The sequence below is a fragment of the Tamandua tetradactyla genome, chromosome 23, assembly GCF_023851605.1.
Source record: "Tamandua tetradactyla isolate mTamTet1 chromosome 23, mTamTet1.pri, whole genome shotgun sequence".
Classification (NCBI taxonomy): domain Eukaryota; kingdom Metazoa; phylum Chordata; class Mammalia; order Pilosa; family Myrmecophagidae; genus Tamandua; species Tamandua tetradactyla.
Window position 1 is genome coordinate 57,348,120 of NC_135349.1, and position 18,256 is coordinate 57,366,375.

At 32.2% G+C, this 18,256-nt stretch overlaps 1 protein-coding gene across 1 annotated transcript; it reads right to left on the reverse strand.

Annotated features, from left to right (window-relative positions):
* Window positions 1-443: 443 nt before the first annotated feature.
* LOC143667769 (lamina-associated polypeptide 2, isoforms beta/gamma-like) lies at window positions 444-17,996 on the reverse strand (the record flags this gene model as incomplete). Its single annotated transcript, XM_077142370.1, is given in 9 exon segments — window positions 444-1,045; window positions 1,662-1,750; window positions 2,781-2,891; window positions 3,312-3,407; window positions 3,506-3,625; window positions 10,454-10,500; window positions 10,503-10,550; window positions 15,967-16,122; window positions 17,765-17,996. Coding segments are annotated over 9 exon segments (1,185 nt in total), but the record flags the coding sequence as incomplete, so codon positions are not given.
* Between the last annotated feature and the right edge of the window lie 260 nt (window positions 17,997-18,256).

Below are 18,256 nucleotides of genomic sequence, written 5' to 3' on the forward strand. Positions count from 1 at the left end.
GTAAATAAAGAATACAAATTTCCAATTATGGCCTGATAGCCAGCTAATAGCTTTTTAAGACATGTATAGCCAACTAACAGTTTTCTAAAACATGTTTGCACTAAAAGATCCCTGCTAAAAATCAATTGTATTTAAATGGATCTTACTAATGTAGGACTTTCATGATACCAGAAATCTTTTAAAAAGTCTGAGTACAATAGGGCTACAACAACATTGCTATTAATAAAAATTACAGAAGAGATTATTGCTGTACTTTGCCCCCAAAATACTATCAATCTTTGCTGAAGTTGTGCAACCCCAAATTATGTTTCCTCTTACTGAATTTCATTATCTTTCACATATCTCTAAGTTTTTAATTCAGCAGAGAATGAAATGTAAAATCTTTAAGAATTCAAAGTATTTAAATGTGTAACTTCACATTATACTACCATGTTTTGCCCTTTTGTTTTCCAAATACACAAAAACAATATACATTTTTCTCAAAAATGAAATAAGATGTCCACATTAAAAAAATAAAGCCTACAAAAAGTTCCAGAGCTAAAAAAAGGTTATTCATATGGCACAAAGTGATCTCCTATGAGTCCAAAGTTCAAAACATTTAAATGAAGTCCATTTATATGTCTTGTTTTCTTTTCAATGAAATATTACATTGATAGAGGCGAAATCACATTTTTAGTTCTTGAGTCAAATGTACGCAAATGTTTTTTATACGGTTATTAAAAATAGGAGACCAAGTTGAGTGTGCCAAAGAGATAGCATTCAGTTGGATTTTGTAGAGTGATCAGTAAGAAATTTAGAGAAGGGATTTCCTTGGTTGGTTTCCATTGCTTGATAGACCAAAAGCAAAAAAACTGCCACAACAACAAACAGCAAAATTTTTATCCACACAGGAATGGTACGTCCTCTTTTTGTCTTTTCTGACTTGACATCTGTCATGGGAACATATTTAGGAACATACTTAGATGTAAAAGATTCCTCCATCCTGAAATCACTGAGTTCTAATGGCCGGCCTGCAGCCCCTTTGATTGGCCTGCGACAACTAGCACTGTTGGGAGGGAAAGAAAGAAGAAAAATAAATTTTAGATAAAGTCATGATTTAGATAAATAACATAAAATGTCAATGCTCTTTGTAATTCCAAGTAGCAATAAAAATCTCACTGCTACTCCTAATTCCAACTACATTTTTTTGAGGTAACAGTTGTCTCATAAATTGCTTCAGGTCAATCTATTTAAAATTGCTACACATTTTTCACTTAAAAAGTTAGACACAGAACTTTTATTAGAAAATCATGTTCAGATAAATAATACTTATCAGAAGGCTGATAAACACCCACTAAGCTAACACATTTGGGAGATAAGTGGGAGAAGTAGTGTGGTTTTGACTCTTGTCAGAAACAACTTAACAAATATCTAAAACATAGCCTTTACAATTGAGATAGAAGTATCAGGAAAAAAATTATTTCACTAAAATACACATTATATATTAGGTAAATTACCTATAATCCTTCTGCTTAATGAAATTAATTTAGAAACGACTCAAATATAAAAAATTATGACCTTAAAGAAATTAAACTGTTCCCAAAAGGAAAACAGAGAACAGAATTAAAAACAAAAATTCCCTAGCATAATGCAGTAATCCTTGTTTAAATGTATCTGAATACCTAATTGCTGTTGGTGTAGATGCCTCAAAGGGAAACATTTCCTTAAGAATATCCCTTTCTACTCTTCTTTCCTCTGTTTTTTCTCCCACCTAATAAGAAACAAACAAACAATCATAAGTTAAAGTTTAGGTAGAAGTACAATAATTAAAACATAATTTTAAGTAGCAGTTTTAAAGAACAAAACAGTTTAAAAAGTCTACCCTAGTTTCTAAAACTGCCATTTCAAAGTTCATTATTGTCTAGGTATTCATGTGCTTCCAAAGTGTTCTTCAAATTTCTTGAATATGAAGAGATCTTAATGTGGTGAATAGGGGGAAAAAATCACCACACATTCAAATAGGTTAAAAAAAAAAAACTAAACTAAAAAAAATCTCAGTACATCTAATATGGCAGCAAATTTTAAGCTTCCTCACTGGATAGCCATGAATTTCACTAATAAAACATTAAGAGTACATTGTTTCTTCCTCTGTTAAGAAGTCTGTAATTAAATAAATGATCAAATAAAGAGATAGCCACTTAACATGGACCTTGAACAAATTTCAGCTACAGCACTGTTTTTAACTATATAGTCAATCCAATTTTCCCAATGTCAAGAACAAAATCTTTTAACCTTGAATTGTTTTGCTGTTTACCTTTATGCCCAATTCAAAATACTTCATTTCCTTCAGTAGTCATTTAAATTATAATGCACCATGCAGTTAGTATATTAAAGCTTAATTAGATAGGTGTTAATCAGTTCAAGCAGCAGATTTCACTTTAAAAACTCATTATTTGACCTTTCAGTCTAAAAGATAAGAGTGTAGCCTCCTCCCTCATAATCCTGTACCCACCATGACAAACACAATATACAACATACAAAGCAGCACACAAATGACCACTTCCCTGAAAACTGGATACAGGCACAGTAGCAAGAGAATATATTAGCATGGCATACTATATGATGCATGTTATCAGTTAACTTCCATTTTCACTAAACTATGCCTTTAAAATAATAGATACATTTATATAAATACCACCCCAAAAAAGAAAACTCCACTCCCTCCCACTCCAAAAACCAAATATAAATATTTCTTCTTTAAACATGAATGATAGCCCTCGATCTAAATTTTATTCATTTACTTCAGCTCTTGTCAATGGTTTCTTTGGTGTTCTTCTGGGTATGTCTGAGAATTCAGTGATTGGCAGAATAGGAGCTGCATGCTTGAAATTTCCAGTCACCCTATTGACAACCTGCCAAGATTCAAATTGTTCAGACTCAGAATTATCCAAACATAACAAAGATACTTAAAAAAAGAAAAGAAACAAAAGATATTTCTATGTCTGTAATATTTTCAAGTTTTCTTTGATAAAAATTTAGGGCACAGAGCCTATACAGGAACATATAAGTGCTTTCCACTATGAGGTCTTATCATTCTTAAAATTTTTTAGCAAAAAGCATCCTTACAATACTTAGGATTTTTATACGATGAAATGATTTATTTATATAAATTTGCTATACTGAAAAATTCTACAATTCAGAACTGTATGGGGAAAATAAATTTAAAACACAATTATTTTAAAATATGAAAATACGAGATTTGCCAAAATTCACCACCTCCCCAGTTCTAATTAAAGGGTACACCATTCATATAATTTATGAAACATATTTACTAAGGTTTCGTTGCTTGAAGCCATTATAGTTTCAGCTATGGGAGTACTCTCTGAAATTACTGCACCATCTATACGAAAATGTTCTGAAGTTTCCACCTGTTAGTTTGAAAACAAAACAAAAACAATAAATATAAAATAATCACTAAAACCCTACGATTTGAAAACCCAATTCTAAGCAATAAGCCTTGCATCACCCTTTTCCTTGGAGTTCTTCTTGACCCTCTTGTAGACTCCCTAGTTAATGCCTGCAGAGGTCCGCCTTTTGAAGATCCACTTGTCCATTCAGTCTCAGTTATTCCAGCTTGAGAATAGCTCTATTCAAGCATCGACACATTAAAAAGCCATATTCTAACATCAAACACCTTTATAATGGCCACATTAGTACACGGAGAACCCAAGACAAACCTCCAAAAGCTAGTAGTTGTAAACACTTAGGTCCTCAAAATATTTCTTAAATGTATTGATTGAACTAATATGTAGGCACAAAAAAAAAAAAAACAACACTAAAAATATGTTAAAATACACTGAAGAGTCCATCTCTAGTAGGTCACCAATTAAATAAAAGCAGGGGGAAAAGTACATAAATTATCACTGGCTCCTTTGTGACTCACTGTTTGTTAGATGGCTCTGGTATCACAGCTGTCTATCTCTTTGGTTGCCTAAACAAAGACTAGACTGATTATGACTTAGAAAAAGTCATTTGCTGTATCAAGTAAATTTCCTTTTAAGACAAAAATGCAAACTTCTATGATTGTTACCATAGAGTAAACATTTTTTCATGTGGTTAGGATTAATTCAAATAGAGTTCAAATTATAATTTAAGGGGTGTCAAATCCTTTTTAGAAACAAAAAACGTCAAAATTGGGCAGCAACACAAACCAAGTAGTCGCCCTTTCATGAACATGCAGGCCTAACACATCACTGCAAAAGGACAATGCTACCTCCTCACTACATAAAGACAGAAAGGTGATAGTGATAGACATACATGCATATGAACCTATTGGAGCATTGGTTTAAGCTGACCAGAAAGCACCCACCAACGAGTATAACGGTAGAGTGTGCCGATACTGTCACTCTGCTTTCAAACTAGTATTTTTATATTCAAGTCAATGTCTATTTATTTAAAAGATATATTTATTTTTTTACTCTTATCTTCTGCCGAAAGATACCCCTATGACAGAAGTAGTCACCTAAGAAATATGCTCATTTGGCTGGAAGCATTACTCCCCAAACCCAGCAATATGTATCGATTTCTTGTATTTGATTTTGTATTTACCTATATTTATAATTTGTTATATGAGTTTTCCTTTAACTCGATTTGAATCTTTGGGTTGACTTATTCTACTATCAGTTAGTAAATATTTGCTGAATGCAAACTTAATGTTAGTCAAAAGACAAATTCACAAACAAACCACACATACACAAATAGCAAATGCTGACTAACAGACAAGATTCTGAACTAATAGGATTAACAGAATAGATTTAATCTGGAGGTTTTCAACCCGGCTGTGCATATCATCAGGTAAACTTCAAAAATATCCAGGCCCCCAACTCCACCTCCGACCAATTAAATCAAAATTTCTTCCAGAAGGGCCTGGGCATAGTTAATTTTTATAGTTGTTGAGGGGATTATAATGTGTAGCAAGGGTTGAGAACAACTGATTTAAGATAATATAACTAATAATGGATTTATGATGCATTTAAAAGTGAAGTGCTTCTGAATTACTTTTAATACTGTTTCTTGTTATCTTACTTGAAAGGGCTAAATAAAGTTATCAGTTTTGCAACTGATCCTATTATAAAGACCAGATAATTTTACCTACATCCATGAAGATAAGAGGGTGGAAAAAGACACCTTTTTCATTAAAATAGTTACCTACAAAATTCCAGGACTTTGCATTTGTTATGTTTTGAATAATCTCTTCATCAATTTTCTTTTACACTTTTACCAAGGAGTTATTGAAACAGTTTTGGTTAATGAAAAATATATAAACATTTACATTTTTGTTAGTATGTTTGACTATAAAGGTCAAGTTCTACTTAAAGATTTTCTTCTGTGGAAGCAAACACAAGAACTCACTGATTGTGGGGATGGCTGGGAATGGGAAATCACTGTAAATCATTTATACTTTCTTTTGTTCAGATTTATTAAATTCTTAAGTTGAGAAATGTCATCCAATTTTATCAGAGCCTATGTTATCATCATTTAATCCACAATTACTTAATCTTCAGAAAAAACTCACTGACAACCTTTCACATAACCAGGAAAAATCCTGAAGGTTAATTTTTTTAGAATCCACTAACAAGTGACTGAGAGAAAATATAAATTAAAAAATAATAAAATTATAATCCAATGTCATATTTGGCAAGATGGACCATATGTTAATTAAAAAAAGGAATTCATTGGTACCTAAATTTAGTAATGTGATTGCTGTATTCTTTGGAGCTCCAAATAATTAATTACAGTGACATCTATTTCCAGCTAGATGTTCTACAGAAAGTCTTGAATTTATTACGAGATATCAGAAAAAAAAGTAAAATTCTTTTCACATTGCCTTCTGATAAGCTATCAAGTAAAAAGTTGTTCAGAAGACATCAGGTAGTGAGGCACAAAGAACATAGGAAGGAGCTGGGCCATTAAAGAAACTATGACTCACAGTTGGTAAAAAGTTAAAAAAAAAAAAAATTTACAAAACTAAGTTATGAAAAGAAATAAACCAAAAATAAGTAAAAGCTATCTTACTCTGAAGTGCTCAATATCAATTTGGGTTAAATATGACTAACATGGATAATCATATTAATTTTTTTTTAAGCAGCATCAAATTTCTCTATTAGAGAAAGGTACTTATACATTGCTGGAGGGAATACCAAAATGTTTCAACCCTATGGAGTTGGCAATATCTAGCAAAATTACATATGCATTTACCATTTGACCCAGCAATTTCACTTCTAGATTTCCCAAAGGTAAACTGGTAAAAATATGAAATGATACATGCAAACGGCTGTTCATTAGTTTGTTGTGGTATTTTCTATAATAGCATACAATCAAAAACCCAAATATTCATCAAAAGCACTGGCTGAATAAATTACAGTCCATATATAAAATGCAATAATAAACAGTTGTATAAAGTAATGAGAAAGATGGCTATGTACTGATATGTAATGATCTACAGGTGATGTGTTTTGGTTAAAATCAGAAAGGTACAAAAGCAGTATGCAAAGTAGGCTACCTTTTGTATAAAAAGGAGAAGCATGAACAATTTTATAATCTATGTATTTATTCATATTTTAAAAAAGCAACCAATTATAAACCAAAAATAATAAAGATGATGACCTATAGATAGACTGAATAAGAAGAGAAGCCCGATTTCTGATTCAACCTTTTGTCCAAATGAAACCACATACATATTATAAATTAAAAAAAATAAACATAAAAATGCAATCCTTACTATTAGAAAGTAAAGTTGTACATCAAACTGGAGGCCTTACACACAAAGAAAAAATTACTTTATATGATTTTAAGCACTATATTTCGACTATATATCCTAACGACAAGAAAAACTACAACAAAAATTTTCAAAATTGTACTTAGCAGCCTATTAGTAGTAATACTGTATTTAATTCTGAAACTTTAATATATATTGTGATAATTAAAAATTAATACTTTAAGAACCAAGACATGCAGCTTAAGAGATACGAAGAGATACAAATATAACACAAAAGTTAGATACCCTATAATCTTAAATTAAAAATCTTAAATTTAAAATATCACCATAAACTCATAACTTATTTTTTTCTTAAAAAAAAGGTATTTCCTACCTCTACCTACTGAAAAGGTTTAGAAACAATGACCATCAGTGGGAATGTATACTGTACACGCAGACTGTAGCCTCCAAATAGCATTTTCCATAAAAAGAAAATAATAAGTGACAGATTATTTTTATACAGATTGTTTAAAAGTTATTTATTGAAGGTTTGAATGCATACCAGTATTTCTATTGTTTTGAGATTGCCAATTTTCATTGTTTCCTTAAAGTGGGAGGAACTTAATCTTTCCTTCATCAACAAAAAGAATCCATCTACAAATGTGTCCAGATCTGACAAAGTGGGATAAGATTTTCCAACATAGAAACACGTTTAACTAGAAGTTTACAGCTTGCTTTATATGTCAAGAAGTTACACAAACGTGGTGGAAAGATGTAAATTATTAGTTAAAACACTCTGTCAAATTTTTTCTATAAAGAATTCACCTTTTCCTCAAAATTTTGATATTCAGACTTCAGCCTTTGTGCTCAGAAAAGCTTCACTTCAGCATGAGCTCTTGTATTCTCTACAGATCTAATTTACATAGTGAGAAGCAGAATAAATGATGCAGCATAGCCTTTCTTTTTTTCTCTACTTTGAGATGTGAGTTGAGTACTTGTTTCAGGGTTATTGCATGGTTATATCCACACTTTAAAGTTACGCATTCATAAGTACCAATGCTGAAAAGTGATATTTTCCTAGACCTTCCCTGAGGCAGTTTTACCCATTGGTAAACAATTGTACAACCCCCCACTCCAACCCTCAAAAAAGAAATAGTTCCTTTGGAAAAAACAGCTGATTTTAGGTATGAGGCAGGAAATTAACATGAGCCTGGGACACTTCACTGTGCCAGAAAACAACTGTCAGAGACAACTGGGTCAATTAAAGGATATAGGAAGCAACTTTGTAATTTCCCCTGGCTAAAGAAGGTACAATTTGAGTATTAAAAAAAAATGATGACTACAACTGAGTAAAACAAATCAAAACTATAAAAACAGTAATATTAAAAAAATCTTATTGGTCACCCTTCAAAGTGGTAGGACACTGTATTTTGAAAACTGGTATATAAAAGGCAAAAAATAACATTTATTCTGACTCAACTATCTGAATATTATACAAGGTAACTAACAGTTCATGAGAAAAAGTTCTTTTAAAAGAATTAGAATTAATAAATGCAAAGGAATGAGACAATAAGGAAAAATCCCTATCGTATAAGCTCAAATGAAATAATAGCTCCAGGTAATACCATCAATAGCTGTTTGAACCATTAAATGAAACGGCTGAGACGGAACTTTATAATAGACAGATTAGGCTTCTGACATCTGACCCTATTGCTAATTAATTTTAACATTAACAAAAGACATTACATGTCTCCTGAAATTATGCATTAGGAGGATTAACACTATTTATGAAGTATTTTTGCCAAAAAAACTCTACCTGATCTCACCAGTCCTCTATACCTGTGCTGTTCAAAATGGTAGCCCCTACCCACATCTGGCTATTTAAACTAAACACATTACATTTAGTTTCTCAGCCACACCAACCACATTTCAACTGTTCAGTAGCTGTATGTGGCTAGTAGCAACCACAATGGACAGCACAGATTTGGAACTTCTATCATTGCAAAAATTTCTATTGCACAGACTCACTACAGTCTAACGCCCATTCTACAGGAAATGCAAGGTATAAAAAAGCAAATTATGCAACATTTAAAGAAGCAATCTGCCAAAAAATGTGGGAAGCTTTGAAGAGAAAGGACCTGATTTCACCATCAAATTAATGAAGGGAGGGAAGAACTCTTGTAGTATGAATAGCTATAGACTTCAGAAATTTAAAAAAAACACAAAAATGACCTGTGGATCGTGTTGTGAATCCTGATTTGAACAATTTCAAATAAAAGAGACATTTCTGAAACAACTGGAGGAATTTGAACATGGGTTACATGATAGAATTATTAATTTTATTAGTTATGATAGTGGCAGTCATTATATGTATTTTTAAACACCTTATAGAGCTATAAATTGAAATATTGATCTTTGTGTGTAAAATGATATGAAGTCAGAGATTTAATATCCTTCAATGAGAAAAACTACAAAAGCAAATTAAAAAGCGAGAGGGAAGAGGAAACAAAACTGTGAAGCGCTGATAATTGCTAAACCTCTATGACTGGAGAGTCATTCAACTCTCTCCTCTAATTATTATGTTTGATATTTTCATAGGGCTATCATCCAAGTCTGCCTGTTATCTCCTAAATCTACTCTCTTCTGATTATGCATCCTGCTCCTCATTTTAGATTCTCATCTCAAACACTTATCCCTTAACCCATCTTTAGTACCATCTCCCCCCCTACTTTTTTTTAACTTATCATCTGACCAGTCATACTCATGATAGCACTATACCATCTTGTCATCATATTTGGACTAAAATCTCAGTGCTTCTTTTATAGTGTTCTTCACAGAAGTTTCTAGTTTCTGCTGCTCTGTTATTTCCTTATTCTTCAGCATGCTACTGCAGCTCTTCCCTAACAACACTAGATAAAAAGGCAATAAAATATTTATCCCAGTGTTTGGTTCTATCTTAAATGGAATTTTTCTTCACTCAATGTTCTATACATTCTCTACAGTCACCAAGCTTGCTTCTAACAAATAACTTAGAAATTCATCAAATTACAATTTATTACATCAAACAAGGAGAGTGACATGGCTTAAGAAATTCAGAACATTTCCTTGAAGATGTGCAATTTTTAAGATGAGAAACAGAAGATGAATAACCAATGAGACAAATCTTCTAGCTAGGTATTGAGTAAAAGGAAAATTACTCAGGACAGCTGCCTGGTAAAGCATCAGTCAAATCAATGTTAGACTACATGTTCTGTGAACATATTCATTTCTGTATCTGTTTTCTTAGTTTCCTATACTTCCTTTTGAAAAAATAGTACCTTGATTCTCTCACAACAAAAAAGAAAAACTTTCCACTATTTCCACTTAGGATAAAGGAAGAAAACTGGCTTCCAAGCTAAAAGTAAGGTGAGAAATTTAGAGACCAAGACTTAAAAATACTCCTCCCTACCTTCTAAAAAGAATTATTTGATTTATCTTTAGCACAGAATTAAATATCCAAGACACGAATTAAACATTTAAAGTAAGCACAGGCGACAATACACTGAACAAAAAACAAAAGTTGAGATTTCTAATGCCACTTAATTTTAAAATGTAATGAACAATTAACTGACTATGCTGGATCTGGGTGTCAACTATTAGCCAAAAGCTAAAACACAAGATTAGTGTTGTCAGGGTTTTACTTATACCTGTAATGGCGACCATAGAACTAAAACATACCTGATTGTGTTCAAATCTTCTTTGCTTGAGTATCACTGGAGTCTTGCTCTGCCCTTTAGTGGTTCTCTCTTCTCAAGCTTGAGATCTACTTTAGAGTCTGAAAACAACAGAGAAGTCATTACTCTCTGAAACCTACAACAAACTGCAAAGTCATCCTTTGTATTAATAATATTCTTAATGTTACTAAGAATCCTGGGTTTAGGTACATTAATATGTAAAACAAGCTTGTCTACTGGTATTACTTCAATAAACAAAAATACACTGTGATTTCTGTCATAAAATAATTTTTTCTTCCTTATTATCTTATTCCATTTTTGTCTCCCCCATTTCTTAATCTGATCACAACTTCTTCCTATTTATTTTCCTTGCCTTTTTCTGGAACTAATATATAGCCTTAAACATGAAGTGAATTAAAATTGTTCCCATGAGGCTTTTTGCTAAAAGACAAATGTGTAAAAAAGAACATATAAAATACACAGTTGACATTCTTTTGTTCATATATATTCCTACTATAGGACCAATTAAATTTATTAAGATTTGGAATGTGGAAGAGGAAAAGCTATAGGGAATTTTAAGAATGAAAAACTTATAAGGTATCAAGCCTCTAACAATTCTAATAACTGCCATGATAAGTGGAAATGATGATAAAACAAGTACAATTTAAAACTTTCCTATTTTTTTAAATATAATTATGAAAACATCTGGCTACAACTGAGGTGGAGGTAAGGCAGAATTTTTTTCACAACCAATCACAAGTTACTCCTTCCCCCACCCACGATAAAACTGAGATAGCATTTCTTTGAACAGAAACCATATATATATATTTCTTGGCTTGTTGCCATGATGTTTATTAACCTAACAATTTGAAGTTACATATCTTTCCATAGACCCCAATTTCCCATTCTCTTCTCCTAGTCTTGGTTCTATTGTCATTTGAAGATACAGATTTTTTTAAGACTTATAATTAGTTAACTTCCTCAATTTTGTGATCATTTATCATGGTATAGCAAAATTAATAAAAGTCAGTTGTTACTTCTACAACTTCTTTTATCCCAAAGTTTAAAAGTTACATGATTACTTTCTTACCCAAGAGATAGGCGTCTATTATTAAACAAAAGCTTAAATTAGTTTTGCATGAACTCAATGTACTTATGCTAAAAAGTAGTCAAGATATTATGTATCTTGCTAACTTTCCAATCTTGCACTAGTCAGAGTCCTTGCAATTTTCCCAAAATTGGATAGTGATTTTTATCAAGTTAGTACAAACAGTTCAATCATTATTTAGGACTGAGCTATCAATTCCACACCGCCCACCTCCCAACAACTTCTTTTAATGGATCTGTCTGTCTCTCTATCTATTTGTGTTTGGTATAACCCTTAGCATTATAAAACTTATGCTTTGTTAACTCAGAATCTAGGAATCAGAAAGCACAAAGTAAAAAGTGCATTAGAAATTTAAACAAAAAGATTAATTTTCTTACAAATTTAGATTCCAACAGCTAACAAAAACATGGTCCTCAAACAGAAGAAAAACATACAACACATTAGGATATTGTCAATTATACCACTGCAATGTCAAGTGAATTTCAATCTGAAATGGAAAGGGAATATTTATCCAAATATCTAACTTGTTGCAATTCCAAGAATAAAACACACATACAACATGTTTCTGGAGACCACACAAATCTGTTCGTATTTAACAACTTTATTGAATTTGCAAAAGCATTCTACAGTAATACATTTTTTAAAAATCACAAAGCACTTAGGTACATGAATACATGTACATTTCAGAAGACAAATAACAAATAAAATTAGCCCCAGAAATCTGCAAAAATGAACATGAGAAGTTTGACTGTATTGATTAGAGAAATCCCCAAGGCAACGTATTCGCTTAGGCTTAAGGAAACGATTTTCCAAAAAAAACAAAGAAATATGAATATCAAATGCCTTCTACAGTTACTGTTTCAGCTTACAATCATAGAAATGAAAACAGGGGAAAATATATTGCTTTATACAGATAAAGACACTTATAGCATGATTTCGTACGATTTAAAAAAAAACAATTTAAATTTGCTTTTAAAGTTTAGATTGCCAAGCTTAATCACCCATGAACTATTTAACATACCTTGAAATAAAAGTATTATTAAAAAATTTCAGACAATTACCCATGTCTAGTTAGTCTGACAACTAAATTGATGGTGAGAATGCATTAGTCCAGAGTTATCTATTGTTTTCAGAACAGTGTTTTTCAAAGTATGGTCAATGGATTGGTACCGATTCATAAACTGTTTGCTAATAATCCATGAAGAGGTGTGTGCACCAGAATTCAAATCAATGCATTTATCAATAAAGTTTTACTACCAAAAAACCCCTGTCAATTGACCTAAAAGGTGTCTCTAGATTAAAAATTCTGGTACCTTTGCCTTGTCTCCAGATGAGTAAGAGTTTGTGTACCTGCATCTAACCTGTTGATAAAGTATCATGTTGTAGACATAAATAAAAAACAAAGCAAGAGAATAAGAGCAAAAATGTGGACAAGTTCTAAAAAGTATATTGATGGGACTATCAAAATGAATAAAAATTGTTTTCAATGTGTAACGAGCGTTTAATTTTGTCCTTGATATAAAGGAGAATGCATATGGTACTTTTAAACAGTAAGATAATTTTACTTATATTACAGTTAATGTAATTTTCTCAGCTTTGAAGAGTTGTAAAAGCAAAAATAAAATAGAAAATAGTGAACTATTTAAGATAAAAACGTGATCTAGATGTTTGTACTAGGCTTTCTAGCTGCTTAACTTTAAAATGGGGCAGGTGCAATTCTATGTAAGCAATTACTTTTATATTGTAATTTGATGGACAGAAGCTTAACACTTTGAAATTAACACAAAGACTAAAAAGATTTTAAAAGAAAATTTTGGCATAGAGGTACTAATTTCTCCATATCAAAGATTAGATATCTTTATTTTTAACTTTATCAGTGTTTTTTCCCATGTTTTTTAATTACTTTGTATACATCTCCTCCAAATAATGTTCCACCTTTAAAAGGAGTAACCGCCAGCTTATTCTTAGAAGCTGGATTAATTTTACAATCCCTCAGCCAGAGATATCTGCGACCCATAGTGGAAGATCCCATGGCACGGGCAGCCATTTTCATTTCATCAAATGCAGCTTCACAAAGAAATGAGGCTGCATCGTATGTTTTGCTCAGAATTCCAAGTGCCTGGGGCATATGATTAGGATTAGAGTTAAGAATCTGTGCAGCCTGACTAACATCTGCCTGCATCGCCCTAACTACAAAAGCAGTATGGGTTGCAATCTGTAATGCTGATGCTGCAGCTTCATATGCTCTACTGAGTGCTAAGTCCAACTGTTTATCACAAGACTCAGCAGAGGCTGCCTGAATACCTGCTGCTGGAGTGCTTCAGAAATAAATCCTAGGATTTCATCGTCTACTTTTGGAACTGATAGTATCCGTGTTGCCTCTCTGGAAGAAACCGGATACTTGCATGCCAATGAAGGCAGTTGTCTGTCAATGTGCTGCCACTCCTCTTCAATTACTTTTAAAACAGATTCATGGAGAGGAAAAGACAGTTCTGAGGCATTTATTTTATCATGTTGTAATTCCTTAGACATTTCTATGCCTAAGATATTAAGTGAATGAGAGACAACAGTTTTAGCAAAAGAAGACATATTTTCATCTCCAGTAAATTTTGAAATGCCACAGAGGATCCTGAATCCCTTTCCTCGACTGACTTTTCAGTGCGTCTAGGGCGTTTTTGTGGAGGAGAAAGGGATTCAGTTTCTTGAAAATTAGATCGATTAATTCTTTTCCATGTGTTTTCTACATCCAGTAGGGGTACAGAGGAAGAAGTCCCCGGCAAACTAGCTACCCCCCGCTGGACCAACAGAGAATTGACATAATCTCTGATTGCCTGAGCAAGGGGTGGGGAAATGACCTGTGATCTCTCAAACTCTTCTATTCCCTTCCTTTCACTGGGAAGAACTGATTGATCTGAAATATGGGACCTTTCAGTACATAATGGTTGAATTTGACTTTTCTCTCCACAGCAAATATTTTCTAATATGGCTTTATAACAAGTACTGGTGGTTTCTTTAGTCAGTGAAGGAGAAGCTGCAGCAGAGACCAACATGGCAGTGAGTTCATGCTGAGAGGATGACAAAGAACTTTTCTCTAAACACCTATCATGACTAGACTTGGAGGAAATAAACAAATTCCCTCCAGAAGCTAACTTCTCCAATTGTCCCCTGCTAGGCAAGGTTGTGGCAATAAGAGGTTCCCTAGGTGAGTCTCCCTTAGAAGTATGTACTTTCTTAGCTGCCTGTAGTTCAGTCCTGCCCAAGGGAGGACAGGTGGAGATTTCAGGAAAAGAAATACCCTGAAAAAATCCACCAGAGGGAGTAGTTGGAAGTTCAGAAAAAGGAACAAAATCCCTAGTGGACTTCACTTTCTTGTTTTCTTTCTTCTTTCCTGTAGAGGCAAAAGAGGCAGGAAGTTTAAGCATTACTTGTGTTTGAGCTGATTTTATTCTTTGCCTCCTTGCTAAAATAGTGCTGTTGAAGGAAAAAGGCTCTATATTGCATGTTCTGAACAACCAATTTGTAGACTATGCCCTGGCAGGGAATTCTTAGGGAGATATGGGCAATTGCATAAAATTAAAATCTGATTAAAATAACTTTAATTTTAATCAGTTAAGAACTTATGAACTAATTAAGAATCCGTTCATAAATCATATGATTTAAAGGCTTATAAACATCAAGTTATATTACTAATAATTTTTAAATGGACATTTAATTCATTTTCTATTCCCAAAAGTATTTAAATATCACGGCAAATTTTTCTTAAAATAGTATAGTCCACTAAGAGTATGTATAAAATATTTAAAGTTTCCTTAAAACCGGATTATCTAGCAAACACTGTAAACAATTTAAATGTCTACCAATAGAGAATAGGAAAATATGCCATATTCAAATGTTACTACATATATTAATTACAGGGAATAAATCAGACATATATGTAATAGATCATTAAGATAAGAGCTCAAAAAATATAATATGGAATAAAGAAAAGTGATAATATTTATTTACCAAGATATTTATATAAAGTTTTAGGTAAATATATATATATATAAAAGTATGAAAAATGGACTGGAAAGACAAGCACCAAATTAATGATAGTGGTTACTTTCGCGAAGGTGATAATGGGAATGGGTCAACAGAGGAATTTCGTAGTATTTTATTCTCTGAAAAGTTAATAGGCAGTTTTGGATCGTGAAGATTAGATATTTGTACTTTTCAGTTTCTTAGAATTCTAACAATGAGTATTTAAATCAAATTACCTGGAAGATTACTTTAATGATGTGAAAAACTTTACGTCTTTCTAATATTTTAAAATCTACCTTCTTCATGGTCACTGTATCTTAAAATAAATCTGAAAACAAAAACAAAAACCAACCCTACATTTATTTTACAAACACCACTTTAAATTTTACCTTCTTCATTGTCACTGTATCGGTCAGAGTCGTCGCTCCCGTTCTGCCTTGTGTTTCTGCTGAAGAAGGAACTGCTGGCAGGGGTAGAGGACCTGGATTCCGCTCCTTGTTCCCTCAGTTTCAGCAGCTTCTTCTCATACAGCTTTCTGGTTGTCCCTGTATTATTAAGGTGGAACTTGCTTTAGAAGCTGGTGCTGTCATATAATTCTTCATTTAGTTACTTTTTGCTTGCTCTTATATATTTATTTTCCTGCTACTAACTTGACTTTATATTTTAATATTTTCACTTATTTTAAGGTCAAATTAAGGCACTATCCCTAGCAACATTTAAAAATTAGGTCTGTACTTTCCTTTTCTAAACTTTAGTGCTTAAAAAAATACTATATAATGGACACTTCTCTAAAATAGATGTTTTTCTGGGATTTTAACATACGATTACATAAATGTTTCTTTTAAAGCATGGAACAGATAGTAGATTGATATAGATTTTACTCTGTCCATGTAGGATTCAATATTTTAAACTGAAAGAGCTCTCCATCTTGTCTTAGGCTTTGAATTTTGACTTTGTAGGTTTTCCAATCTACATCGTGAGTTTTGTTTGTTTTAGTATTTGCTTATGTAGAGAAATACTTTTATAAACAGACTGTACCTCCCTAAAGAATTACCACGATCAAAATCCAGTACTCTAAAAGATCAATCTACCTATAAATAGCCACTGAGTTACCAGGAAAAAAAAAAGAGTCCCACAAATCACATCTAAATATAACTTCTCTAAAGTTAAAATGAACTTTTATGGAAAAAAAATCACATACCAATTACACAGCAAATTAAAATTAATTATAAACAAATTCTTAATACACTTCATCATTAGTGACAATTTAAAATAAAAAATAGCTTTCCCTCCGTTTTACACTAGTTATGTATCATTCCCTTATTTCTATAAGCTGGGTAAAAGGACAATGAATCACTTTAGATACATGTATCTAGAAAGGTTGCCTAAGTAGTCTTAAGATGAACAAATGGCATACTAACTTCTAACTTAGTATATGTTGATATATAATATACATTTTTCACTGTCTCCTTTTTGGAATTTTAAATGAAAATTTAAAAAGAATATCAAATATCTATTGGCAATTATATTCATTGGGAAATGAAATAATAAATTTCATTTTTAAAAAATGAACACATTCTAAATCCTTGTTTGTATCTACACCTCTACAAAAAAGCAAATTCCTAAAACTCAAAATGTTACACAATTAAGATCAAAACGGGCTTCTCTCATCTTGAAGGTACTGCTAAGACCCTAAAAAACGAAAGCACAATCAGCCTTGCAAATCATCACCACTTAGAAGTAACCTAATGATGGAAATCCAATGTTTGTTCTTAAAGGTATCACTCTTGAGTTCCAATTGAGATAAGGTGTTTTTAAAAAAAGATAACCAAAAAAGGGTAGTATACTAGAAATGAATAACTGAGTTCTATTCACAAGTCTGTCAGTAATTTACTGGTCTGGATGAAAGTGGCCAGCTATATTATCTCAGTTTTTCCTCAGCTGCCACATACTGAAAATAACTAGACCGATATGGTCTCACGAGGTAGCATGATGTGCACCATGTGAAATAATCTCAACAACACAGGTAGAAATCACCGATTTCAATTCTCTCATTTATAGTTTAGGAAGCTAAGGTCCTAATCATGTAACTGATTAAGGATGGACTGGCTAAGGAACCCAAACTCTTGGAGAAACAATTTGGGGTAATGATTCACAGTAAAGGTATTTGAAATTTTATTAACTTACCTACAATAGGACCAGGATTCACTCCATATTTCACAAGTTGATCCAGAAGATCTTCATTAGTAAGTTCTGTTACATCTAGATCATCTTTATCTTCTGGTCTGGGTCTATCCATTTTCTTTGTGGCTTTCTGTGAACAAAGTCCATTATTTTTCACAAGAATTAGGACAACTTCATTATACTTATATAAATAACACTGTATACAATTATTGTGATAAATATGCAAATTTACTTTCAAGCAGATTCAGTTTCATGAATTCTGAGTGATTTGATTAAATTAAAAGCTAAAAGCAACAGATTATTTGAAGAAGTTTTCTATGTTCAATTCTAATTATACAAATATAACACCCAAGCCAGTAATCCAATTTTACAGACATTAATGTTTAAACAGTTAGTTTTGGATTATGGAAGTAAAGTGGAGATTGTGGCATCAAAAATCCAAGACAGCAAATTGAAATTAAAACCAAATGACTTTGGACTATCTTATATATCTTG